This window comes from Microcebus murinus, chromosome 6, assembly GCF_040939455.1.
Source record: "Microcebus murinus isolate Inina chromosome 6, M.murinus_Inina_mat1.0, whole genome shotgun sequence".
NCBI lineage: Eukaryota > Metazoa > Chordata > Mammalia > Primates > Cheirogaleidae > Microcebus > Microcebus murinus.
In genome coordinates, this window is record NC_134109.1 from 12,003,110 (window position 1) to 12,023,891 (window position 20,782).

Here is a 20,782-nt window from a genome sequence, read left to right on the forward strand (position 1 = left end):
CATACCTAGGAATAGGAATGCTGAGTTTGCACTTCTTAGTTTTGGCTGTTGCTAGATTTCTGTCTGTAGGGGCTATACCAGTTACACTCCCACCAACCAAGTGCTGCTCTACTTTCCTCCGCTTCTTAGGAGGCGAGGCGTTTCTAATCAGTTTGTTTTGGCCTGGAGTCACAAAGCGTCTGAGAGTGCCAAGATCCTAGCGGTCCCCTCTTGTCTGTTGGTTCTGCCACTGGACACTGGTGTCTTGCCAGCCTTGCTCAGCTTGCCTGGACCTTGAACCTGTCTGTGCCATGTGCCCATGTTCCGCCTCTCCCTGCCACACTCCCTGTGCCATGAGGGTCTGACCGCTCCAGCCTGAGCTTGTGGTTAGTTTAAGTAACGGATCCAAGGAGCAAACAGACCTAAGGGCAGATTGCGTTATAATTTTCTTTCTGCCAGCTCTACCAAATCACAGACATGATACTGTGCAAAAGGTCAAGGCAGTCCATCAATCTGTCCCGAGCAGGGAAGTCCAGCACACATGCCCTGAAGGCCGTCGCTGCGCCTGGCACACTGCCAAAGCCTCATCTGTTCCAAGCTTGATCCGTGGCCTCGAAGCCTGCTGGACCATTCCCTCTAACCTAAAGCTGTCCCTGTCACTCCCTCGCTCAGGACCCTGTTGCTTTAGGACCAAGTCCAACCTCCTCCGCTGTTCTGTGTCCAGCTGTCTTTCCTGCCCTCTGCCTTAATGTAACCTTTCCCCTTGAGACCTGCATCTGCCCCAGCCATGCCAGACACCCTCGAGTGTGCTGGGTTCCCTCACCCCAGGCCTTTGCTGTCCCCACTACATGGAGTGCCCTTTCTCCTCCTGGCCCATGCTTGCACCCTTGGTGGTTCAGACCAGTGGTCTCAAGAACCCCCACTCATGTGTACCCCACATGTCAACGCCCCCTGCTCTGTCACCTCCACTGAGCTCCATATCTGCTGCCTAGGGGACCCCGTGAGGGTGGCTGCTCTGGAGCTGAATGGGTGGTACCCCCCTCCCCTAACACACACGCATGCACGCACTCTCTCTCTCTCTCTCTCTCTCTCTCTCTCTCTCTCTCTCTCTCTCTCTCTCTCTCTCTCTCTCTCACAGCCTCTGTCTCTGTCTCTCTCTCTCTTCTCAGGGGCTGTCACTCTTTCTGCTCTCGCCCTCTCTGGGAGGCCTCAGTCTGAGTGCTCAGACACGAGAGATCTCTCCGGAATACAAACAAGGCTGGGTTAAGACCACAGTGTCTGCCGATGGGGGAGCTCAGCTCTCCCGAGGAGCCGTTTTAGAGGAGTCAGGAAAGGCGTAGGAAGTGAGGAGACGCCCTGGACAGCCCAGGACCGAGGCCGGAAGACACAGACCCAGGGAACCACAGCCTTGGAGACGGTCTCGCTCCAGCTGGTGGTCAGCGCCTGTCACTGACGTGCAGCTGCCCACTGCGTGCCCACCCTGCCGGCCCTGCCCTCACTTTGGGGCACGTGTCTCGCCGGCCTCAGGTGACTGGGCTCCGCGTGGTCACCCTGCTGCGTGTGCTCCAAGGGCAGCAGGCCCTGGCTCCTGGGCATGCGGTGGCATCTACCTCGGTTCAGGGGCTCGAGGGCACGTTTTTGGTTTGTTCTTCATGTCACAGAATCAAGGGATCTCAGAAAGGACATTATAAATGAGTTTTCCTGATGTTCTCATTTTACAGGTGGGAAAACTCAGATACGAATGACTTAAGTGACCTTCAGAAACACGCACAAGTTGGCCGGATCCAGTGGCTCACACCTGTAATCCTAGCACTCTGGGAGGCCGAGGCGGGCGGATTGCTCAAGGTCAGGAGTTTGAGACCAGCCTGAGCAAGAGCGAGACCCCGTCTCTACTATAAATAGAAACAAATTAATTGGCCAACTAATATATATAGAAAAAAATCAGTGGAGCATGGTGGCGCGTGCCTGTAGTCCCAGCTACTCGGGAGGCTGAGGCAGGAGGATCGCTTGAGCCCAGGAGTTTGAGGTTGCTATGAGCTAGGCTGATGCCACAGCACTCACTCTAGTCTGGGCAACAAAGCGAGAGTCTGTCTCAAAAAAAAAAAAAGAGAGAAACACACACAAGTTAATGGCAGTTCTAGGACTTCAGCTCAAGCTTCCTGACCTGGCCTTTGCTTCAGTTGCACAGCGCCTCAGCGTCCATATGTTGGGATTGAGTGGGGCCAGGTGCAACTGACTGAAAGATGGTCTTCTGGGGATCGGAAGGCAGAACGCTGGGCGGTCAGCCAGGGACTGTCACTCAGGTTGCACACTGCACAGCTCAGTGGTAGACTTGGTGATTGGCATCCCGCATGGCTAGACTTGGCAGTCCTGCCCCTGGTGTATGCTGGCTGCAGCCACAAGCTCCTCTTGGCTCTGGAGAGCCACCTCCAACCACCTCCGAGGTTGCCCTGCGTGAATCTCTAGCTCCAGCTCTGTGCCAGACCTGGCTGCCCGGTGCGTTCTGTTGCACCAGGACACCCTGCCTAGTGTGGATTTCCCAGGGCTGTCTGCGGTATGTGGTTTTCTGTGAGCTGTAACCAAAAGGCAGATGTTCTAGGAGGTGCCAGGAAGGCTTTGCCTGGGGGATGTTTCACCCTGGCCTTGGTTGTTGCCAAGTTCATCGAGAGTGGTTGATGTCACTGCATCGGTGGTTTGCTGAGAGGGCTCATCAGTTGTCCTCCCCAGAAAGCACTGCTCAGCACGGCTCACCTCCTCACCCGCACGTGCCCCTGACTTCCCAGGGGCGGGTCACGCTCTCTGCATAACCATACTGTGCCCTTGAAGGCACGGCTGCCCTCAGCAGTGTTGTGTCCCTTAGTCCTCCCTCTGCAGGGCCTGCTGCAGTCCTGCATGCCACCACCGCGCCAGCCCTGAAGCTGCTGAGGGACCCGCACGTGCTCTTCCCTCCACGCCACGAGGATTCTCCTTACACCTGTCACAGTGGACTATGGCTTCCCATCGTGTCGTTTATTTAATATTTATTCTTCTGAGAGGTGTCTCTCTTCCATTGGTGTTCATTTGTCTTGCTCAAGGCTGGGAACAGATGCAGAGACTCTGGTCTGGCTATAGGTGGCCCCTCGGGGGCCTTTTGGAGAACAGGGAGCCGGAGAGGACCCTGGGTTGGGAGGGCTCTGGAGCCAGAGCGCCGGGGTTCAGACCTCATAGTGGCCATGGCCTCACTGGAAGAGCCCTGGCCAAGCACCGAGGTGATCTGAGCCCAGTTTCTTCGACTGTCGAATGGGGCTGACAACAGGACCTACCGCACAGGGTTGTTGCCAGGGGAAACCGTGTCTGTTCCTACACGGTCTATAGCACCATGACCTGTGTGTGGTGAACGTATTAATAACTTATCCTGGACCCTTGGCAGAACCCCTGGCAGGGTGCCAAGGAACAAGAGGTGCCTGGACTTCACCCAGCGCTGGGTGGGGAAGAGCTGCTGAAAGGCCAGCCTCTGGCCATCGGCTGGGCGGGCTGGGACGGGCCCGGCTCTCAGGAGCAGCCAGGCAGTGAGATTGTGCTGAGTGTGCTCAAGGTCACTTCCTTTCCCATAAAAGCCCTGTGAGTAATTTCAACAGCCATGAGGAAGCAATTTCAGTTCTTTCACTGGGGGCACCTTCCTGGTGCTCATTTGATGGCCGAGTGTTCACTGAGCACTTAAGCCCTGACTCAGGGGGTCTTAGGACTCAGCCTGGAGGGTCCTCCTGGGGTGGCCTGCCATGCCAGGCTCATCTCGAATGTGGACGTGTATCTGCTCCTGGGGCCCGGTGATGACCAGGATTCTGGAATCCTATGGGGTTTAGGGGCAGAGGCCAGGGTACCTGAGAGGCAAACCTAAGGCAGGCCCGAGGGGCAGGGTAGGGCCATAGTGTTGAGGCCAGTGCTCTTTTTCTTTTTCTTCCCCTTAATTGAAGTATTAATAAAATGTGCACATAGAAAACTGGACATATTTGTAAATGAACAGCATGATGGATATCCACAAGCTGAGTGCACCACATTCCTAGCCCAGGATCAGCAGCGGACAGTGCCCCAGAGCCGCCCACAGCTCCTGCTGCTCTCCAGGGCTGTTTTCCTTTCCGTTCTTTCTCTTCGTACTGTCGTGACTCAGCAGCACCGCTGTGAACAGCATCTGTCAACACTGCTGCATTTCCTGCCTTCCGCACATGGCCCGCACAGGGAAACGGTAGTCGGAGACTCTGTTGGTCTCCTTGGCTGCGTAACAAATCACCGCAAATGTGGTAGCGGAGAATGACCTACAGTGTTGACCTACAGCATGTTTCTGTAGGTCGACACTTAGCATAGGCTAGCTAACCTTCCAGGTCATGCCTCGCTGCAGTCCAGGTGTGGGCCAGGTGTTGGTCTCATCAGAGGCTCAAACAAGGGAAGATCTGCTTCCTTCGGGTGGTTGCAGGATCCATTTCCTTGCAGTTGCTGGATGGAGACTTTCAGTTTCTCTCTCAGGGCTGCCCTCAGTGTCCAGGGCCCGCCCGCAGTTCCTGACCATGTGGGCATCTCCAACAAAGGCCACTTACTTCATGGTGCTTTTGTCTTCAAAGTCAGCTGTAGGAGGAGCAGGGGGTGGAGTCTCATACAATGTGTGTCTTGGCTGGAAGCACGTCACGGGTCCCATCCTCACTGGAGGGGAAGGTGTTATACAAGGACACCAACACCAGGGACGAGGGGATTGTGGGGCCACCTTAAAGTCTTAAACATAAATGGATTCAGAAATCATGTCGACACGGCCTAGACACCAGTGCTAGTGCAGCAGGGATCAGTCCAACAGAGGAAACCCTTTCCTCTGCCTTGGGCTGTGAGGTCCCCTCCCCACCCCACAGCAGAGCTGTCCTTCCATGTGATACCTCTTCCCCAGGGCAGGAGACACTGGCTTCTGGGAGGGAGGGGGGAGGGAGGAAGGAGGCTAGTTATCAGACCAGGAGATAGGCTTTCTCCAGCCTGGTTCCCCCTCCCCCACTGCTTTTCGAACCTCACACCTGTGCTTCTCTGCATCTTCATGTTAACACATAGCGCACCTGGCAGAGGGCCCCCGAGGTCTGGCACCTGGCTTGCCTTCCCAGCCCTGCACGTGGCTCCATCCGTGCGTGAGCCACACTGCTCCCTGACCCTCCCTCCTCGGAGAGCAGGAGCTCCCTGCGAGCGGCTGGCCAGGCTCCCTCTCACCTCGGAGCTGAGTCGGAGTCGCTCACGGGTGTCTGCTGCGCTGTGACTGCCCAGAAGGCCGCCTTTCCAATAGCAGGCTGCCCAGAGGCCTCCGGGTGGGGCTCCCGTCCACTGGTGCCGAGGGAGGTCCGGGGCCTCCCGTCCTCTGTGCTCCCTCCTGCCGCTGGGCCCAGGCTTGGGTCCTCGGCCTGATGTTCCAGACCTGTCTGGCTGGGTTGTGGACGGAGTTCTCCAGCACTTAGATTCCAAGTGGTCCTTAGTCTTCCTGGGGATTAAAAGCACTTAAGTCACATAACCTGTGTTTCAGTGGGTGACAAGGTGCGTTACAGAGGCCTTGGGCGTGATTCTGTAAGACGGGGAAGATGGGGCGACAGTGGGAGGGTGCGGGGCTTCATTTCGAGGTGAGTGCTGATTGCCGCACAACTCGTGTCAATGTACTAAAAACCCTTGGGTTGTAGGCTTTAAGTGGGTAAATGCATGGTATGTGAATTATATCTCAATAAAGTTGTTGTTAGGAAAATCCTGTGAGGTGGGACTATCATAAACTTCATTTGCAGATGAGGCCCAGACTTGCGGTGTCGGGGGCAGACCTTCAGCCGGGTCTGGTGGCCTCTGGCTCCTGGGTGTCCTTGTTGGAGAAGGAGGCCGAGGCCCAGGGAGGAGACGGGGCTTCCAGCGCTCCACGTGGGCCCTTCCCCCGCTGCCAGCTTCTCCAGCCCGCAGAGGAGAGCTCTCCCAAGCAGCCCATTGACCGGAGCTTCCCAGCCCCGCCGCGGAGGGTACGCGGTGCCCGCCGGGCTCTCGGGCTCAGCCCGGTGGGCAGAGTTTCCGCCCCGGGTCCTGCCTGTGGCAAGGGTCGTGCCCAGTCAGAGGGAACAAGCTACTAGAGTGTGCAGGGCTGGGCCGGGGACCTTGTCTCTGACCAAAACTCTCAGGGTCCTGAGAAAAACAGGGAGAAGCCCCGCCACGCTCGAGGCGCTATTGGGGGAGCCACGCACACGTGAGGGTGCCGCGAGACCTGCCGGCGCTCCGGCTGTGCACGTCCCAGCCCAGAGGTCGGTCAGTGCCCTGGCGTCTCTGCCAGGCGGGCTGTGCATGGGCCCTTGCTCCAGAGCTCCGGCCTGCAGGCAGGTGGCAGCCTGGGACTCACAGAGGTCTCTAATTCCGATGGTGTCCAGTTTATCGGGTGGTTTTTCTTTTCTGGCTTATGCTTTTAGTAGCACATCTAGGAAACCATTGTTTAATGCAGGGTCATGAAGGTCTATGGCAGTGTGTTCTTCTAAGAGTTTTATAGTTTGAGCTTTTACCCAATAAGATTTTTGTATTAAAAGGTTATTAGAAACCCTTTTATCCAGCAGTGTGCATATAGCAAGTCCCAGGTAAGTGGCCATGGTTTTAATTTTTAAATGATTATTGATTATGATTATTTTTATTTATCATCTTTACCATCATTAATGTCTCATCATGTTTCCCATCTTTGTAGCTGCCTCTTGTTCCTTCTTGAAAGATAAAGTTGATGTTTTAAATCAATTGCTGGCACAGATGGGGTGCAGGGTAGAAGAAGGGGATGACCTAGTTACCTCCCCACCAATTTATTATTATTATTATTATTTATTTATTTATTTATTTATTTTGAGACAGAGTCTCGCTTTGTTGCCCAGGCTAGAGTGAGTGTTGTGGCATCAGCCTAGCTCACAGCAACCTCAAACTCCTGGGCTCAAGCAATCCTCCTGCCTCAGCTTCCCGAGTAGCTGGGACTACAGGCATGCACCACCATGCCCAGATCATTTTTTTCTCTATATATTAGTTGGCCAATTAATTTGTTTCTATTTATAGTAGAGATGGGGTCTTACTCTTGCTAAGGCTGGTTTCGAACTCCTGACCTCAAGCAATCTGCCCACCTCGGCCTCCCAGAGTGTTAGGATTACAGGCGTGAGCCACCGCGCCCGGCCCCACATTTTGTATTATGGAAAAGTTAAAAATATTTGAGAAGGGAGAGTGCTGTTATGTACTCCCAGGCACCATCTCCCAGCTTCATGAGTCAGCAACTTGTGGCCACTCATTTCGTGTCTACCTCACCTACTTTTCTCCCTGCCTCCTGTACCCGCTTGTTTTGAAGCTAATCCCAGACAGACATCATACTTAATCTGCAGATAGTTTTAGTGTCCATCTCTAGAAATGAATCCCCGGAGCATCCCAGCCTGGACCCTGGGCTGCTGTGGGGCGGGGGGTCGTGTGCAGCCCTAGGCGCCAGCAGGAGCATGTGCTCAGGCCTCAGCAGCCCGGCTGCCCTTCGCTCTGCTGGACCGAGAGGGCCAGGTGAGCCGAGGGGTCTCGGTCGGGCTTGCCCGGAAGAGTCCAGGTGTTGTAGAATAATGGAATCCTTTCCATTTTGTTTCTGCGCACTCCTTTCCCATCTGCCGTCTCTGTGGTGCGCACAGAGTCATGAATGAAGGCTAACAGCTGTCCTCACTCCCCTCCCCTAAACACAGCAGGGAGCAGCCTGGGCAGCAAGAGACAATCCTCCTGTGTAAAATGTCTATTTCAAATAAAGGAGGAGCTCAGAGCATTAACTCCAGCTTCTTGTTTCCAGACAAGAGTAAATGGCAGAGGCAGAATTTGAACTCGAGACTTCTGATGACATTTTCCCTTAGATAGGAGAATCTCTGTGCCTCACTCCCCACTCACTTCCCACCTGCAGGACTGCACAGGAAGTCATATCTCTCATGTTCATCTTGTCCTCCTTTGGCTCAGGTTCTCATTGCCAGCCTAGCAGAGGGCCAGGTGCCCCTGTGGGCATCACACGGGGGGCTTGGGACATCTGAAAAAAGCCTGGGAGGGTTTGTGCTCCGGGCGGCGCCTGGCTGGGCACAGCCGCAGGTGTTTTGCATCCCTCCCGCTGGCCCTCCTGGCCCCTGCTATCCTTGCTAGCTCCCAGGGTCCCTCTCCGGGTGTGCTGGGGCAGTGCGGGCCCCCCAGGGAACGGGTGTTTACCGTTCACCTTGGAGATGGTTTGGGCCTTTCTTCCTCCGAGTGCTGATAAAATGGTACAGGGTGCACACCCTTCCAGCAGTTTGTTTGGTAATTCTGAGAGATGTGAAAAATGCATGAGGCCTTCGATCTAGTAGATAAGCTGAAAAGCTTGGCAGGAAACACTTGTGGATAGCAGGGTGATTGGAAAAATGCTTTGTCCTCTCTGTCTCCATCCCAGAAGGGATCGTGTTGGGGAACAATAACCGACACTTTCATCCTGGTCAAAAGCTTTTGGCGCTTGCTTTTCAGATATTTTCCCTTTTGGTTCCATGTAGCCTCTTTCCTTCATGAGTTTGACTTAAATTCACGTGTTAATGACTCTGAGTTCACTCTGCAAAGGTCACTGCCCTAACACACAATTGGTCCGTCCATCCCAGCCAGTGTCTCCAATATCGCCTCCTCTTCGAAGGAAGGCAGGGAGCGCAGGTGTGGCCCTGCTGTTCCTACGATGCCTCTAGCAAGCAGCTGCCCGTCCCGTTCTAGAGAAGCTTCCCGCTGCAGCCTTGAAGTCTGTCTGCCTTTACAAACACTGCCGCTTGATTTTCTCAGTCAGTTTAGACCCACAGGATGTGAGGTCATCTTTGCAAGGACCTTAAAGGTCACCTGCAGTAACTGCTCATGTCACAGGTGAGAAGACCCAGACAGCCCAGTGGCTTGCCTGAAGGTGACAGCGAGAATGGATAACTCTGGGCGCCTGGGTTTCTTGGCTCCTAGTCACACAACCCTCCCACGACCCAGGCTGCTCCCTGGTGTGTTTAGGGGTGAGAAATGAGGACAGCTGAGTTACTGACTTCAGTTCCTGACTCGGGGCTTGTGGCTGGGCAGGATTACATGTAGATCCAGTGGAGTGAAGCATAGGCGTGTGTGCTGCACCCCGCACGTGTCCGGAGCACTGCCCGAGACGGGCAGCTTAAGTGGATGACCTTTAACATTTAACCTTTAACACGAACCATTAACCTGAACATGATCCCATACATTTGTGTGGGGAGGGTCCCATGCACGACATGCTCTCATGGAACCACAGACGGGGTTCAGTAGAACAAACTCTGATAAAGGAATGGGGCCAAGAAAGATAGCTGCCCGCGGGGAGCCCCTAGCCGAGAGGCGGGGGCTCAAGTGCAGGATCTGGTGAGGGTGAGACTGGTGGGGTGGGGAACCGGCAGGACCGACGGCAGCTCTGGGTAAACGCTTCCCTGGGGAGAGCTCTGGGCTGGCCCCGCACTCTGAGCGTGCAGCAGCTGTGTACTGTGCAGGCAGCTGGTCGAGGGTCGAGTCCACGCACTGCCCGTCATGTCGCTGAGGGCGTGGGGGGGGCCCTGGGGGCAGCTGCTCCTGCCGGCGGCCCACAGCACGCGTGTGCGGATTGAGGTACGGGAGCGGGTAGGTCTCCTGCAATCACAAGAGGGGGATGTGAGGCCGCCCCAGATGGCACTCCGGCCACCACTTAGGGACAGAGGGATTTTTTTCAAGATTCAGAGAAAAAGAGGGAAAAGAGCCAGGAGCCAGGTACTCCTGCGTGAAATACAGAGGGAGAGATTTCGGCCTAAGAGTGGGCATGAATCTCTGTCTTTTGTGTTGAGAGCTCTTAAAAATGATTACTAGGGGCCGGGCGCTGTGGCTCACGCCTGTAATCCTAGCTCTTGGGAGGCCGAGGCGGGCGGATTGCTCAAGGTCAGGAGTTCAAAACCAGCCTGAGCAAGAGCGAGACCCCGTCTCTACTATAAATAGAAAGAAATCAATTGGCCAACTGATATATATATAAAAAATTAGCCGGGCATGGTGGCACATGCCTGTAGTCCCAGCTACCAGGGAGGCTGAGGCAGAAGGATCGCTCGAGCCCAGGAGTTTGAGGTTGCTGTGAGCTAGGCTGACGCCACGGCACTCACTCTAGCCTGGGCAACAAAGCGAGACTCTGTCTCAAAAAAAAAATGATTACTAGGAACCAAAGTGAGTTCATTGTAAAAAACTAATTCTAAATGGATCTTTCTTTTTGTTGATAAGGTTTACTAGAAAAGAAGCCTGTGGGTGCCCCCCCCCCCCCCGCCTTTGCTCCCTCACAGCCTGGAGCCGTGGACTGGGTGGGGGTGGTGGGTGACTTCGGCTGGTGTGTTGTTCTCCTAGGGCTGTTGTGACCAAGCCTCACAGCTCGGTGGCTTAACACATCAGAAACTCTCCCAGTTGGGGAGGCTAACCCCGCTCAGTCAGGATGTCAGTAGGGCGGCTCCTTCTGGAGGCTGCAGAGGAGAATCTGTTCGATGCTCCTTCTGGCTTCTGGTGGGCGGGGGCAGTCTGTGGCATTCCCTGGCTTGCAGAGGCCTCACTCAGTGCCTGTCTTCACACGGCCTTGTCCCTGCGTGTCTGGGTCCAAATGTCCCTCATCTTATAAGAAAGAAAACCAGTCAGTGGGTTAGGGCCCACACATGTCCCGCATGGCCTCACTCTAACTTGCTTACATCTGCAAAGACCCTCTCTCCAAATAAGGCCACACAACCACAGGTACCAGAGCGTTGGTTGGGATGTGGATGGTGTTTGGGGGATGCATTCAACCCACGGCAGCTGGGGAATGGCTTCCTGGAGCCCCGCCTTTCCCCGGAGGCCCTCTCTGGTCACCCCAGCGTTCCACAGTTCTGTCCTTAGGGTCAGAGTTTTAGAGCCAGAGGGATGGTCTCTTTTACTGTGTCCACCCAAGTTGCTCTGGCCTTCCCAGGTGGCTTGTCACAAAGGGGACAAGTGGCAATACCAGGATCCCTGGGGCTTTTCTGTCTCTCCGCCTGTTGTTTTCCTAGAAACATTTTGTCCTGTATTTTATTGAATTTTGTTATCGTTAAAGCATCTTTTTTCCCATGTAAATTAGGGTTATTTCCCGACGGATATTATAGATTTCTTAAAAACTATGATTTTTCTCAGAGTTCCTCTTGCATTTCCTTAGTGCCTACCATGGAACTTGGTAGGTGTTGAAGCGAAATACTTGAGTGTTGGTGGCGGGCGGCCGCCCTGTGGTGGGTTTCTTTCTGCCACGCCTTCCCACAGACTTGATGACTCCCAGCCTCGGTCCACTGCCCCCCGGCCCTGCCGCAGGGTCCTCACCAGCGCAGGGTGCTGGGCCGCCACTCATTGAGCTTAATCGGCACGTGCCACAGAGCTGGTTTCAGGTGAGGCTTTATCCAGGGGTCAAACGACCTGACCGGACCTGGTTGCTTTCCCTTTCTCAGCTCCGTTTCTGAGCCTTGCCTCCATCAGGCCTGTAAGTTGTCGTGGTGACTGCGCTCAGCGCCCGGCCTCTGTGCTCCTCCGTGAGGCCGGGAGCAGGCTCCTCCCAGCATTCCCAGCAAGAGCCCTGAGCCTGCCCCTGCACGCACCGACTCGGGGTCACGTGTCTCTCCCGTGGCCGCGGCCCCAGGGCCAGGGTGCACTGATGGGCCCCTCCAAAGTGATGTGACGCCCCACCCTGAAATCAGGCTGGTGGGCTGGGGGCTAGGAGGGCTGGAGGGGAAAGTGTTGCTCAGCGCTGCCTCTGGTTTCTAAGCAGGAGCGTGCTTTTCTTTCAGGAATACATCGATGCGCACCCCGAGACCATCGTCCTAGACCCCCTCCCTGCCATCAGGACCCTGCTGGACCGCTCCAAGTCCTACGAGCTCATCCGGAAGATTGAGGCCTACATGGAAGGTATGGACGCATGTGGCTCGCCGTCCACGGCAGGCCATCGTGTGAAGCGGGGGCCGAGGGACTCAACCTGTTAGGTACTTTAGGACAGGAAGCAGTTGAATGCCATGAGGACAGTCGTTCCAGGGAGGTCCTGTCATTGTCCTCCTGTGACCTCAGTGTGCTCTTTGGGAGAGTGGCTCTGGGGGCTGCGTTGAGCCCAGGGGGTGGTGATGCAGCGCCCCGATGACACAGCGGTCAGAGAGCAGAGTGTGTGTAGACGGCTCAGCGGCACGCAGGCGAGTGGAGTTACGCAGCCGGGCCAAGGAGACAGACGGAAATGAAGGGCCCTTAATCAAACACACGGAGACATGTGACGTGGCTGCTGGACCTGGCGGGGTACGCTCTGTTCCCGCATGTGGGAGCCTCCCTCTTAGCTGTGAGCGTCCCCTGCCAGCTGCAGGCTCTTGTCCCCGGGGACTCATCTCCCTACCCCGGGAGCATGCAGCTCCAGAGGAGGGAAGGCTGCCTTTTCAAGGTGTGTGTTTGTGTAAGAAGGACTTTTTAGAAAGATTTCCTGTTAACGGTAACCTTCTAGTTCTCTTTGCCTGCTGTGTTACCTGCTGAGGGCTCTTGTTAGTTTGAAGGAGAAGTACTTTGCCTAGGCCCTGGGGCTGTGTGGGGATCCATCCTAGGGCCAGAAGGGGCAGCCCCTGCTCCCTGCCATATAAACCGTGACTGTGGCCTGACCTGGCTGCCTTGAGCCCTGACCTGGATGGTGACTTGGCCCTAGGCATCATCTCCTGTGGTGGTCGGACCAGCAGGTCCAGTTTGGCTTACAAGGCCAGAGGCAGCCCCTCTGCAAGGGGACCATCGTGGGAATACGGGAGCAGCATTTATTGGGTATGTGCTGTGTGCCTGGCTTTGGGTTAGGCCTTCTCCCGATATTCTCTCTTTTGTTGCTCTTAAAGGTGAGCACCACGATCCTTCCCACTTTGCAGATGAGTCACAGAGGCTCTGAGGGGTTAGCAGATATGCTGACACCACACAGCATACAGGTGGCCAGGCCAGCAACCCTCCAGGTCTCTCTGGCTCAGGCTCCCCGGCCCCTACCCACTAAGCTCAACTTTCACACCCACGGCCAGAGGGCCATGAATCTAGCAAGTACCTGACATGGGTGCAGCTGAGGACCTTGGGCCCGAGAGTTGGTGAGCCGTCGGTCCTCTCTCTGAGGAGTGCCCTGCAGGAGGGCAGGCTACCAGGCCCGGCTGTCCTGAAAGGAGCCCCAGGCCTCTTTCCCTGGGTGCCCGACACTCACCAGCAGGGTGTAGAGAATGCGGGTGTCATCCTGGGCCCCACATGGGCAGACTTTCTCGCACGCCAGCCGGCCTTCTTGCATGGCCCGCCGTGGTCAGCCTCTGCCGTCAACCTCCCCTGCCTCTGCGTTCCTTTCCTGGATCTGTCCAGAGTCCAGATGGGGAGAAAGAGCTGCGGTGATGTTATCTCTGAACGTCCCCTCCTTGTACCATCTTCACCACAGTCTGCTGTGGGTGACGTTTTGGCCAAGCGTTGGTTCTGGAAGGACAGGAGTCTCTTTCCAGTAGGCATGTTTGTTGGATGAAGGGACGCTGACGATGAAGGGACCGCGGATAGTATTAAAATGCGAGAAGGCCCAACTGGCGGAGGAAGACGGTAGGTGAGCAGCCACGTCTCAGGTCCCGGACTCGTCCATCAGAAGAGCCACACATCTGGAGGGATTCGGGAAGTGCTGCGAGGGGCTTTTTCAGAGCTAAAGGCACAGGGTTTAGAGGGAGACAGACAGAAGTTAGGTGTGGGTCTGGGCACGAGCTAGCCGTGTGGTCTCAGGTCACTGGCTCCGCTTCTGCCTGTGGTCTGAAAGATGTGGGTGATAACTGATTCATCACAACTGTCGGGATCATTGGGATGACATCTGTAGAGCACCTAGCACGGCGCCTGGCCCACCGGGTCACCCGGGAACGGCAGCTGATGCTGCCACTACCACGACGGCAGGGCCCAAGCATCTGGATTGGGTCTTAGAGTGTCTCAGGTTTTCAGGAGAGAAAATCAGGGATGGGGCTCAGAGTGAGCCTGAGCTCGGGGTGTGAGCATGCACAGGTGGTCAGGGAGCACGAGCTGGGGATGAGGCTGGACCGCGGCAGGCGCAGGAGGCAGCGCGTGAACAGCGCGAGGAGAGGCAGGCCCAGGAGTAGGCAGCCGGAGCTCTGTCTCATGCTTGCCAGACACGGGAGTGTGGCTTCTCCTGGGGGCCTGAGGGGACAGGTCAGGATCTGTGGGCAAGGGAATGTCCCAGTTCAGTTGGGGGATTACAAAGTTCAGGAGCTGCCCACCAGGGGCGAGGTGTGGGGCATCCAGGACAGGGTCCAGTCCCCTTGAGGTCCTGTGAGGGCTTGTTGGCCAAAGCCTAGAGCACACTTGGGCGCTCAGTCCTAGACCGGCAGGAAGTGCTGGATGGGTGGGCCCTGAGTGCTGCACCCTGGATTTTCCTTATCATGTGTGCCGAGCCTGGGCTTGCATTCTTCCAGGAGGGCGGTTGGAGGCTGGGACTTCCTGGAGCCCTTTCCTGCCCACCCCGGGGCTGCCCGCCAGGGGGGCTTTCCCTTCCCCAGCTGGCGGGGGGGGGGTCCCTGCTTGGGTCCCTCCCCTGCCCTCTGCAAAGGCAGCACGGGCTTCCTGGGAGGTGCATCCTGGGCCCTCCTCCGTCCCACTCCCTGCTATTCCTGGAGGCCTGCAGCCCTTTTAGGCGTATGGTAAATGGCCATAATTACCCTTGAAGTTCCCTCAGATAATAATAGCAATCTAAGTGACACTGCTTTTGTGTTGGGAGAAGGGGCTTGGCAAGACTTCCTGAGTTGTCACCATCCCTCCTGCTAAGGCTGCTCTCCCTGTTCTCAGAGAACTGAGCGGCTGCAGGGAACAGAGCTGGCGGGGGGCTGCTGCAGGGCTGCCTGGGTCCTTGTTGATGGGCAGGGGGAGGGGGCGATCAGGGCCCCTTGCTCCACAGCGGGGGTGGGGAGAGGGCCGTGGCTCATGGGGAGGCCAACCCAGGATAGCAGGCAGAGCACTTGCCCCGAGCGTCCACACTTGGGTGGGCCATCTGTCTCCCTGCAGAGCACCTGCGTGGAGAACCTCTCCCTCCCCGTCCGCGTCAGGGAGGCGGGTGAGGCCTGCCCCTGAGCTCGCGGCCTGCCTGTCTGGGTCTCTGGGCAGCCTTTGGTCGGTGCCGTCTCAATCCCACGTTTTCAGAGCTCATCTAAGTCAGAGGCTGGAGGGGAACATGGTCATTGCTCTGCCTCAGATCTGTCAGCCTGTATCCGGGCCAGAGGGTGGCTGAACTTCTCGCATCCGAGATCTAAACAGTAGGATGGACAGTGCAGCTAAGAACAAGGAAGCAAAGGGGAACAAGCCCTCATTGTCATTTAAGGAAGGGTTCTGGAAGCTACAACATGGCATTCTGTTCTTACATCCCTGGCAAGAATTAGTTACCTACTGAGCTGCAAGGGAGTTGGGAAATACAGGCCTTGTTCTGGACAGCCATGTACCCAGCTAAGTCAGTGGTTTTGTCATCGTGGGAAGAAAGGCTAGAGTGAGTTTTGGAGAATTGTGAGCTATCTGCCATGTCACCTCCCAAGACGTGGGCCCCTGCCTGGGGTCCCCCCTTGCCCATGGGTGAAGACCTTGGAAAGACCGTTCCTCCTCTGGATGGCCAGGGGTGTGGCCTCAGCCTGTGAACTTGTGGCAGTCCCATCTGTGTAGCTGCTGGAGACCGATAGACCTAGAGGCTTGCAGAGGGACTCGCCCCTGGGTTTTCCCTCGTAGATGATGGCTTCTGGGAGGCAGCCACTTGGGGGATACGCTTGCACGCACACCCACGTCCCTTAGGCAGAGGCACAGGCAACACTGAGCCTGGATGCATTTCAAACCACGCACAGAAGCCTCCTAGAAATTGAGCCTTGCCTGGTGCAGGCATGGGAGAGGGAGGGAGGAGCCCACAGTGACAAACTGTGATTTGCCTGACATGCGTTTGCAGGCCGTGTCTTCCATTGGCTGCTCACTCTGCCACACAGGGCCAGGGTCCAGAGATGGAAACACCAAGGCCAGTCGCCACCCTAGACTGAGCGATTCTGGGCGAGACTCTAGCTGGCTGCGGAACTGGCTGCAGCCACGTGCGAGAAGGCACCTGGACCGTGATTGGGTGGCCTGGGTTTGTGCTCTTTCCCCAGGGACAGCAGATGCGGAGGGTCTCGGGCCACAGGGCAGCAGGCTGGAGAGGTCTTTGACAGCTCTGTTGACTGTGGGCGGAGGGATGGCTCTCCAGAAGCTCCCACACATGGGCTGTAGGTGACAGATGGCCTGTCCTGGACGCCAGGCCTCCTTGGTGAGGGGGTGTGCATGCCAAAGACTCAGCATTCTTGCCTGTGGTTTTATGGGAATTTAATCAGAGCTCATCTCGGAGGCCACTTGAAAGCAGGACTGGAAATGAGTAATCTAGACACCAAGTAAAGAGAAAATAACATTCCTTAGAGTCTGGGAGAAATAATTCCCTGAAGAGCCTCTGCCTGGGGGTGGGGAGGACTGCAGGGTGGGATTTTGTAGGTTGGGGGGTTGCACTCAGAGTCAGGGGCTGGCCATCTGCCCGTGGTGAGCTGCAAGGGGCTGCGGGTGGGAAGGGCCTTGGAGTCTAAGGCCAGGCCTCAGACCTCCGTCCACCGCTGCCCTGCGTGGCCTCTCTGAGCCGTGCTTTTGTCAGCTCAGGCAGACACTGAGCACTTACTGGGTGCCAGGCACTGCGTTAAGAACTTTACATATAGTAAATGCTAATTCAGTGCACATGATGCCCTGTGAGGAAGGTTCTGCTTTCATCCCTGTTTTAGAGATGAAGACGCTAAGGTGCACTGAACTAAGTCACTTAAGGTCACAGAGCTACCGGGGGTAGGTCCAGGATAGAGAGCCACACAGTCTGGGTCTGCTCTTCGAGGCGGTTCCCAAGCCCAGCTGCTAAGCCCTGTGCACACTGTCTCCTGCTCCCCTAGCCCCTGTGGCTGACGGGGCCGAGGCCAGGATGGACACCATCAGAGACTCTGCACCTGTGGGCATGTCGTGCTTTCCAGGTGATGCTGGCCAGAGAGGGTCCCCAGGGTCCACCAGCTGCTGTGCTTCAAATGGTCACTGAATCTCTGCCCTGCACTGTTACTGGGGAGGAACAGAATCCTGCCTTCTTTCTGAGGGCAGCCACACATCAGAGCAGGAAAGAATGAGGGGCTCTTGGCTGGCAGATCTGGGCTGAAATCTTAGTGCTCCTGGGCCAGTCCCTGCCCTCGCAGTCATTTGCGCATCTGTGAGGCCGTGTTGACCCTGTCCCAACGCTTCCTGAGTGCCCGCCTGCCTAGCCCACGGGGCCAATGCCAAGGGGATGACATGTCCCATCGAGGGGTCTGGGATGAGGGAGGACAGGGTGCCAGGCCCCACACACTGACCAGGGAGGTGGGGGCCCCTCAGGGTGGGTGCTTGGCTATGGTTCCCCTTCCTGGACTTTAGGGATGTGTGGGAGAGACACTGTCCTCATTTCCACATCGGCCACCCTCTGCCACCCAGGCAGGGACCCCTCCTTTCAGGTAGTGGTGGAGGGTCTGCAGAGCAGGGTGGTCTCACGGCCCCTGGAACACCCCCGCCCCAGGGCGGCTGAGCACCAGCTGTGGGCCAGGCCAGGGTAGGCGCCTCGTGGGTCTTGGGAGGCAGCGAGGACTGAACCCTGCCCCTGCTCTGAGTCCTCATGCACCTCCCTTCCGGCACCTGCCAGGTCAGTGCCCTGCCTGGAGCTGGGGGAGGGGAGGAAATGGTGCCTGTGAGCACCTGGGATCCGGCCTGGTCCAGGTAGGCAGCTCCTCCTGGCCTCCTTGCTGATCCTCCAGACATAGCTGCTATATTCCTCCTTTGTAGGCGAGAACTCGGAACCCTGGGGAGGTAACTTGTTTGAGGTTTCAGAGCTGGTATGTCTTGAAGCCGAGCTCCGTGTGGAAGCCCAGCTAACCTTCCTGCCTCACTCCAGACGTCTGTTTGCAGCCAGCTTTCTGCGTCCTTCCTGCCTTCTGACCTCTGCTGGCCCCTGGTGGGGCTGCTCCTGCTCCTGGCTCGGGGCAAAGGCCACCCCTGCTGCAGGAGGCCTGGGGCCAGGGCCCGCCCTTGCTGTTATCAGGCATCCTGCCCTGCGGGGGTGCTCCACCCACCACCCACAGCCTTCTTTGGAGGTCCCGCTCTGAGATGAGCTCCATCAGCTCCCAGGAACCCAAGAACCCTGAAAGCATCAGCCCTGTGGCCAGGCTCTCAGCAGAGGCCGGAACACGTGAGGGCAGAATCGGTTCCAAGGAGCACCTCCAGGTTCACCCGCCTCCATCTCTCTCCTGCCCCCACAGCCAAGGCCTGCAGGCCTGCTCTAGGGCCCTTTCTTTGGCATCTGCCCGCCCTGGCCCAGTTGCTGCAGGGGATGAGGGGCCCTGTGTATATTGGGGGTCAGGATAAGTGGACCCCCACCTTCCCTCCAGCAGCCTTACCCCCCTCTTGCTACAGTGCCGGGGGCTGTCCCTGGAGGGCAGTGGCCCTGTTGCCTGGGTTTAGCTTTCCTGTAGAGGTCTTCAGTCCAGGCCTCCTAGGGGCCCTGGTATAGACAGATGGCTGCTGGGCCCTGCTCAGCTCCTGCCTGCTCAGCCTCCGTCTAGAGCGTGGGTCCGCAGGCTCCCCGCAGAGATTCGCAGGAGTGAAATGAACTCTCATGGCAGCTGGTCAGGAACCCCCTGGAGGTGCAGATCCATTCTTGGGAAAACAAACCTGTCCGCTCTCTCAGAGCTTAACCTTGCTGGGCCCTTGGAGCCTTCGGGACCATGGCAGGGACCCAGCAAGGCAGGAGCTGCCCCTCCACCCTCAGCCGCCTCCCTCTGGCCTTACCCAGCTCCGTGGCTGCTGGACAAGATCCCCCACGCGGTCCAGGTGGCTCCTGCTCACCTGCCACACAGAGACTGCTTGGTTCTGCCCCGGCCTTCCTGCAGAGCCTTCGGGGAAACCACAGGCAGCCCCCTCCAGGAGGCACTCCCCCACTCACCCGCCAGGCTCCCATCGCCCACCACATCCCTGCAGACCCTGAGTTTACAGGGCGGACCCTGGGCGTTGGTGAACCAGACTGTTTGGGACCTCTGCCTCCCTCTCCCAGATTCTTTCCCCTCACCATGGTGACTAAGCCTCTCCAGACTCAACACTCAGGAACCTTTTTCCTCCTTCTCATGTGAAAGGTCTCCCAGTCCCCTGGTGAAAAGTCTCTGCATCTCTTTCCTGGGACGCAGTAGGGCCAGACAGGTGCTCAAACCTCCTTATTGGTCAGGTGGATCAGAAAGTACCTGACACCAGCCGTTTACACTTCAGTGTGAGTTTACAGCCCACCTAATATCTTTCTTGAGCTCTCCAAGCCCCTACAACAACTGTTCTTCTCCATATCTTTAAAGATGAGGAAAGAGGCTCAGAATGGTTGCAGGACTGACCCAGGGCCACTCAGCACCTTCGTGACTCTCAGTCTAGTGCTCTCCCCATGGGACCCACACAGGGATCTTGTCAGAAGCACCACAGTGAATCTGGAGTCAGACTGCCTGGGTTCATGTCCTCTGCTGAACACCCAGCTGTGTGCTTCTAGCACGTTGTTTGATTACATTCAGCCTCTGCTTTCCTATCTGTAAAATGGGGAGGGGGATAATGATAGTGGTACCTTCCTCATAGGGTTGTATAAGGATCCCTTAGTAGGTGGGAGCGCTCCTGGGGGGCAGTGCATTGTGGGTTTCAGATCACACTCCATGTGCCACGACCTTGTGACCTGAACTAGCATTTAGCGTAGCATTAAGTGCAGATTCCGCCCAACGCCCTTGCTGGACCAGGCCCCGCTGGGGCAGTTGCTCCCCCTCTGTCCTTTCTCCCCAAGTGCCCAGCCCTGTGTTTGCAAATACAGAGCCTGGGTTTATCTCCCCACACAAGGAGTGTTTTCAGGGTGATCCATCATGAGCACAGGTGGGCTTTTTTTCAAATCTTTATTGGCTTTTTTTTTTTTTTTTGAGACAGAGTCTCGCTTTGTTGTCCAGGCTAGAGTGAGTGCCGTGGCATCAGCCTAGCTCACAGCAACCTCAAACTCCTGGGCTCAAGCAATCCTCCTGCCTCAGCCTCCCGAGTAGCTGGGACTACAGGCATGCGCCACCATGCCCGTTAATGTTTTTCTGTATATATTAGTTGGCCAATTAATTTCTTTCTATTTATAGTAGAGACGGGGTCTCGTTCTTGCTCAGGCTGGTTTCGAACTCCTGACCTCGAGCAATCCGCCTACCTCAGCCTCCCAGAGTGCTAGGATTACAGGCGTGAGCCACCACGCCCGGCCGGCTTTTAGATTTATAATAAAGCTCACATTGTACAGGTTCATTTGGTAGAATTTTTATTTTTGAGTAATTTTAGACATACAAAATTTTTTTTAGACATACATAATTTTAGACATACAAAAAAAGTTGCAAAGCCAGTGCACAAATTCCCGTATATGCTTTACACAGCTTCCTCTAGTGTTGACATCCTATGTGACCATGACGTAGTTATCTAAACCAGGAGGTTGACGCCGATGGCAGTACTGTTAATGCTATTAATCATTCTAACTTTCCCAGTTGTCCCGCTGTTACCCTTTTCCCGGTCTGGTTGTCATCCTCTGTGCTCTCCTGCCATCTGGGATGGAACTTCAGGGTGTGTATCCTTCGTGACGGTGACACTTTAGAAGAGCCTGGACATTTATTCAGCAGAGTGCCCCTCCACTTGGGTTTATCTGGTGTTTTCCATGGGTGGGCCGAGTTAGGCCTTT

The 20,782-nt window shown here is 56.3% G+C and overlaps 1 protein-coding gene across 2 annotated transcripts in view; it reads left to right on the forward strand.

Moving 5' to 3' along the window:
- Positions 1 to 20,782, forward strand: part of ITPK1 (inositol-tetrakisphosphate 1-kinase) — a 164,222-nt gene that overhangs the window by 105,144 nt on the left and 38,296 nt on the right. For both annotated transcript variants that reach the window (XM_012738580.3, XM_012738582.3), the window contains exon 5: positions 11,778 to 11,895. In XM_012738580.3, coding sequence (XP_012594034.1) covers positions 11,778 to 11,895 — 118 coding nt within the window. The remainder of the gene's footprint in view (positions 1 to 11,777; positions 11,896 to 20,782) is intronic.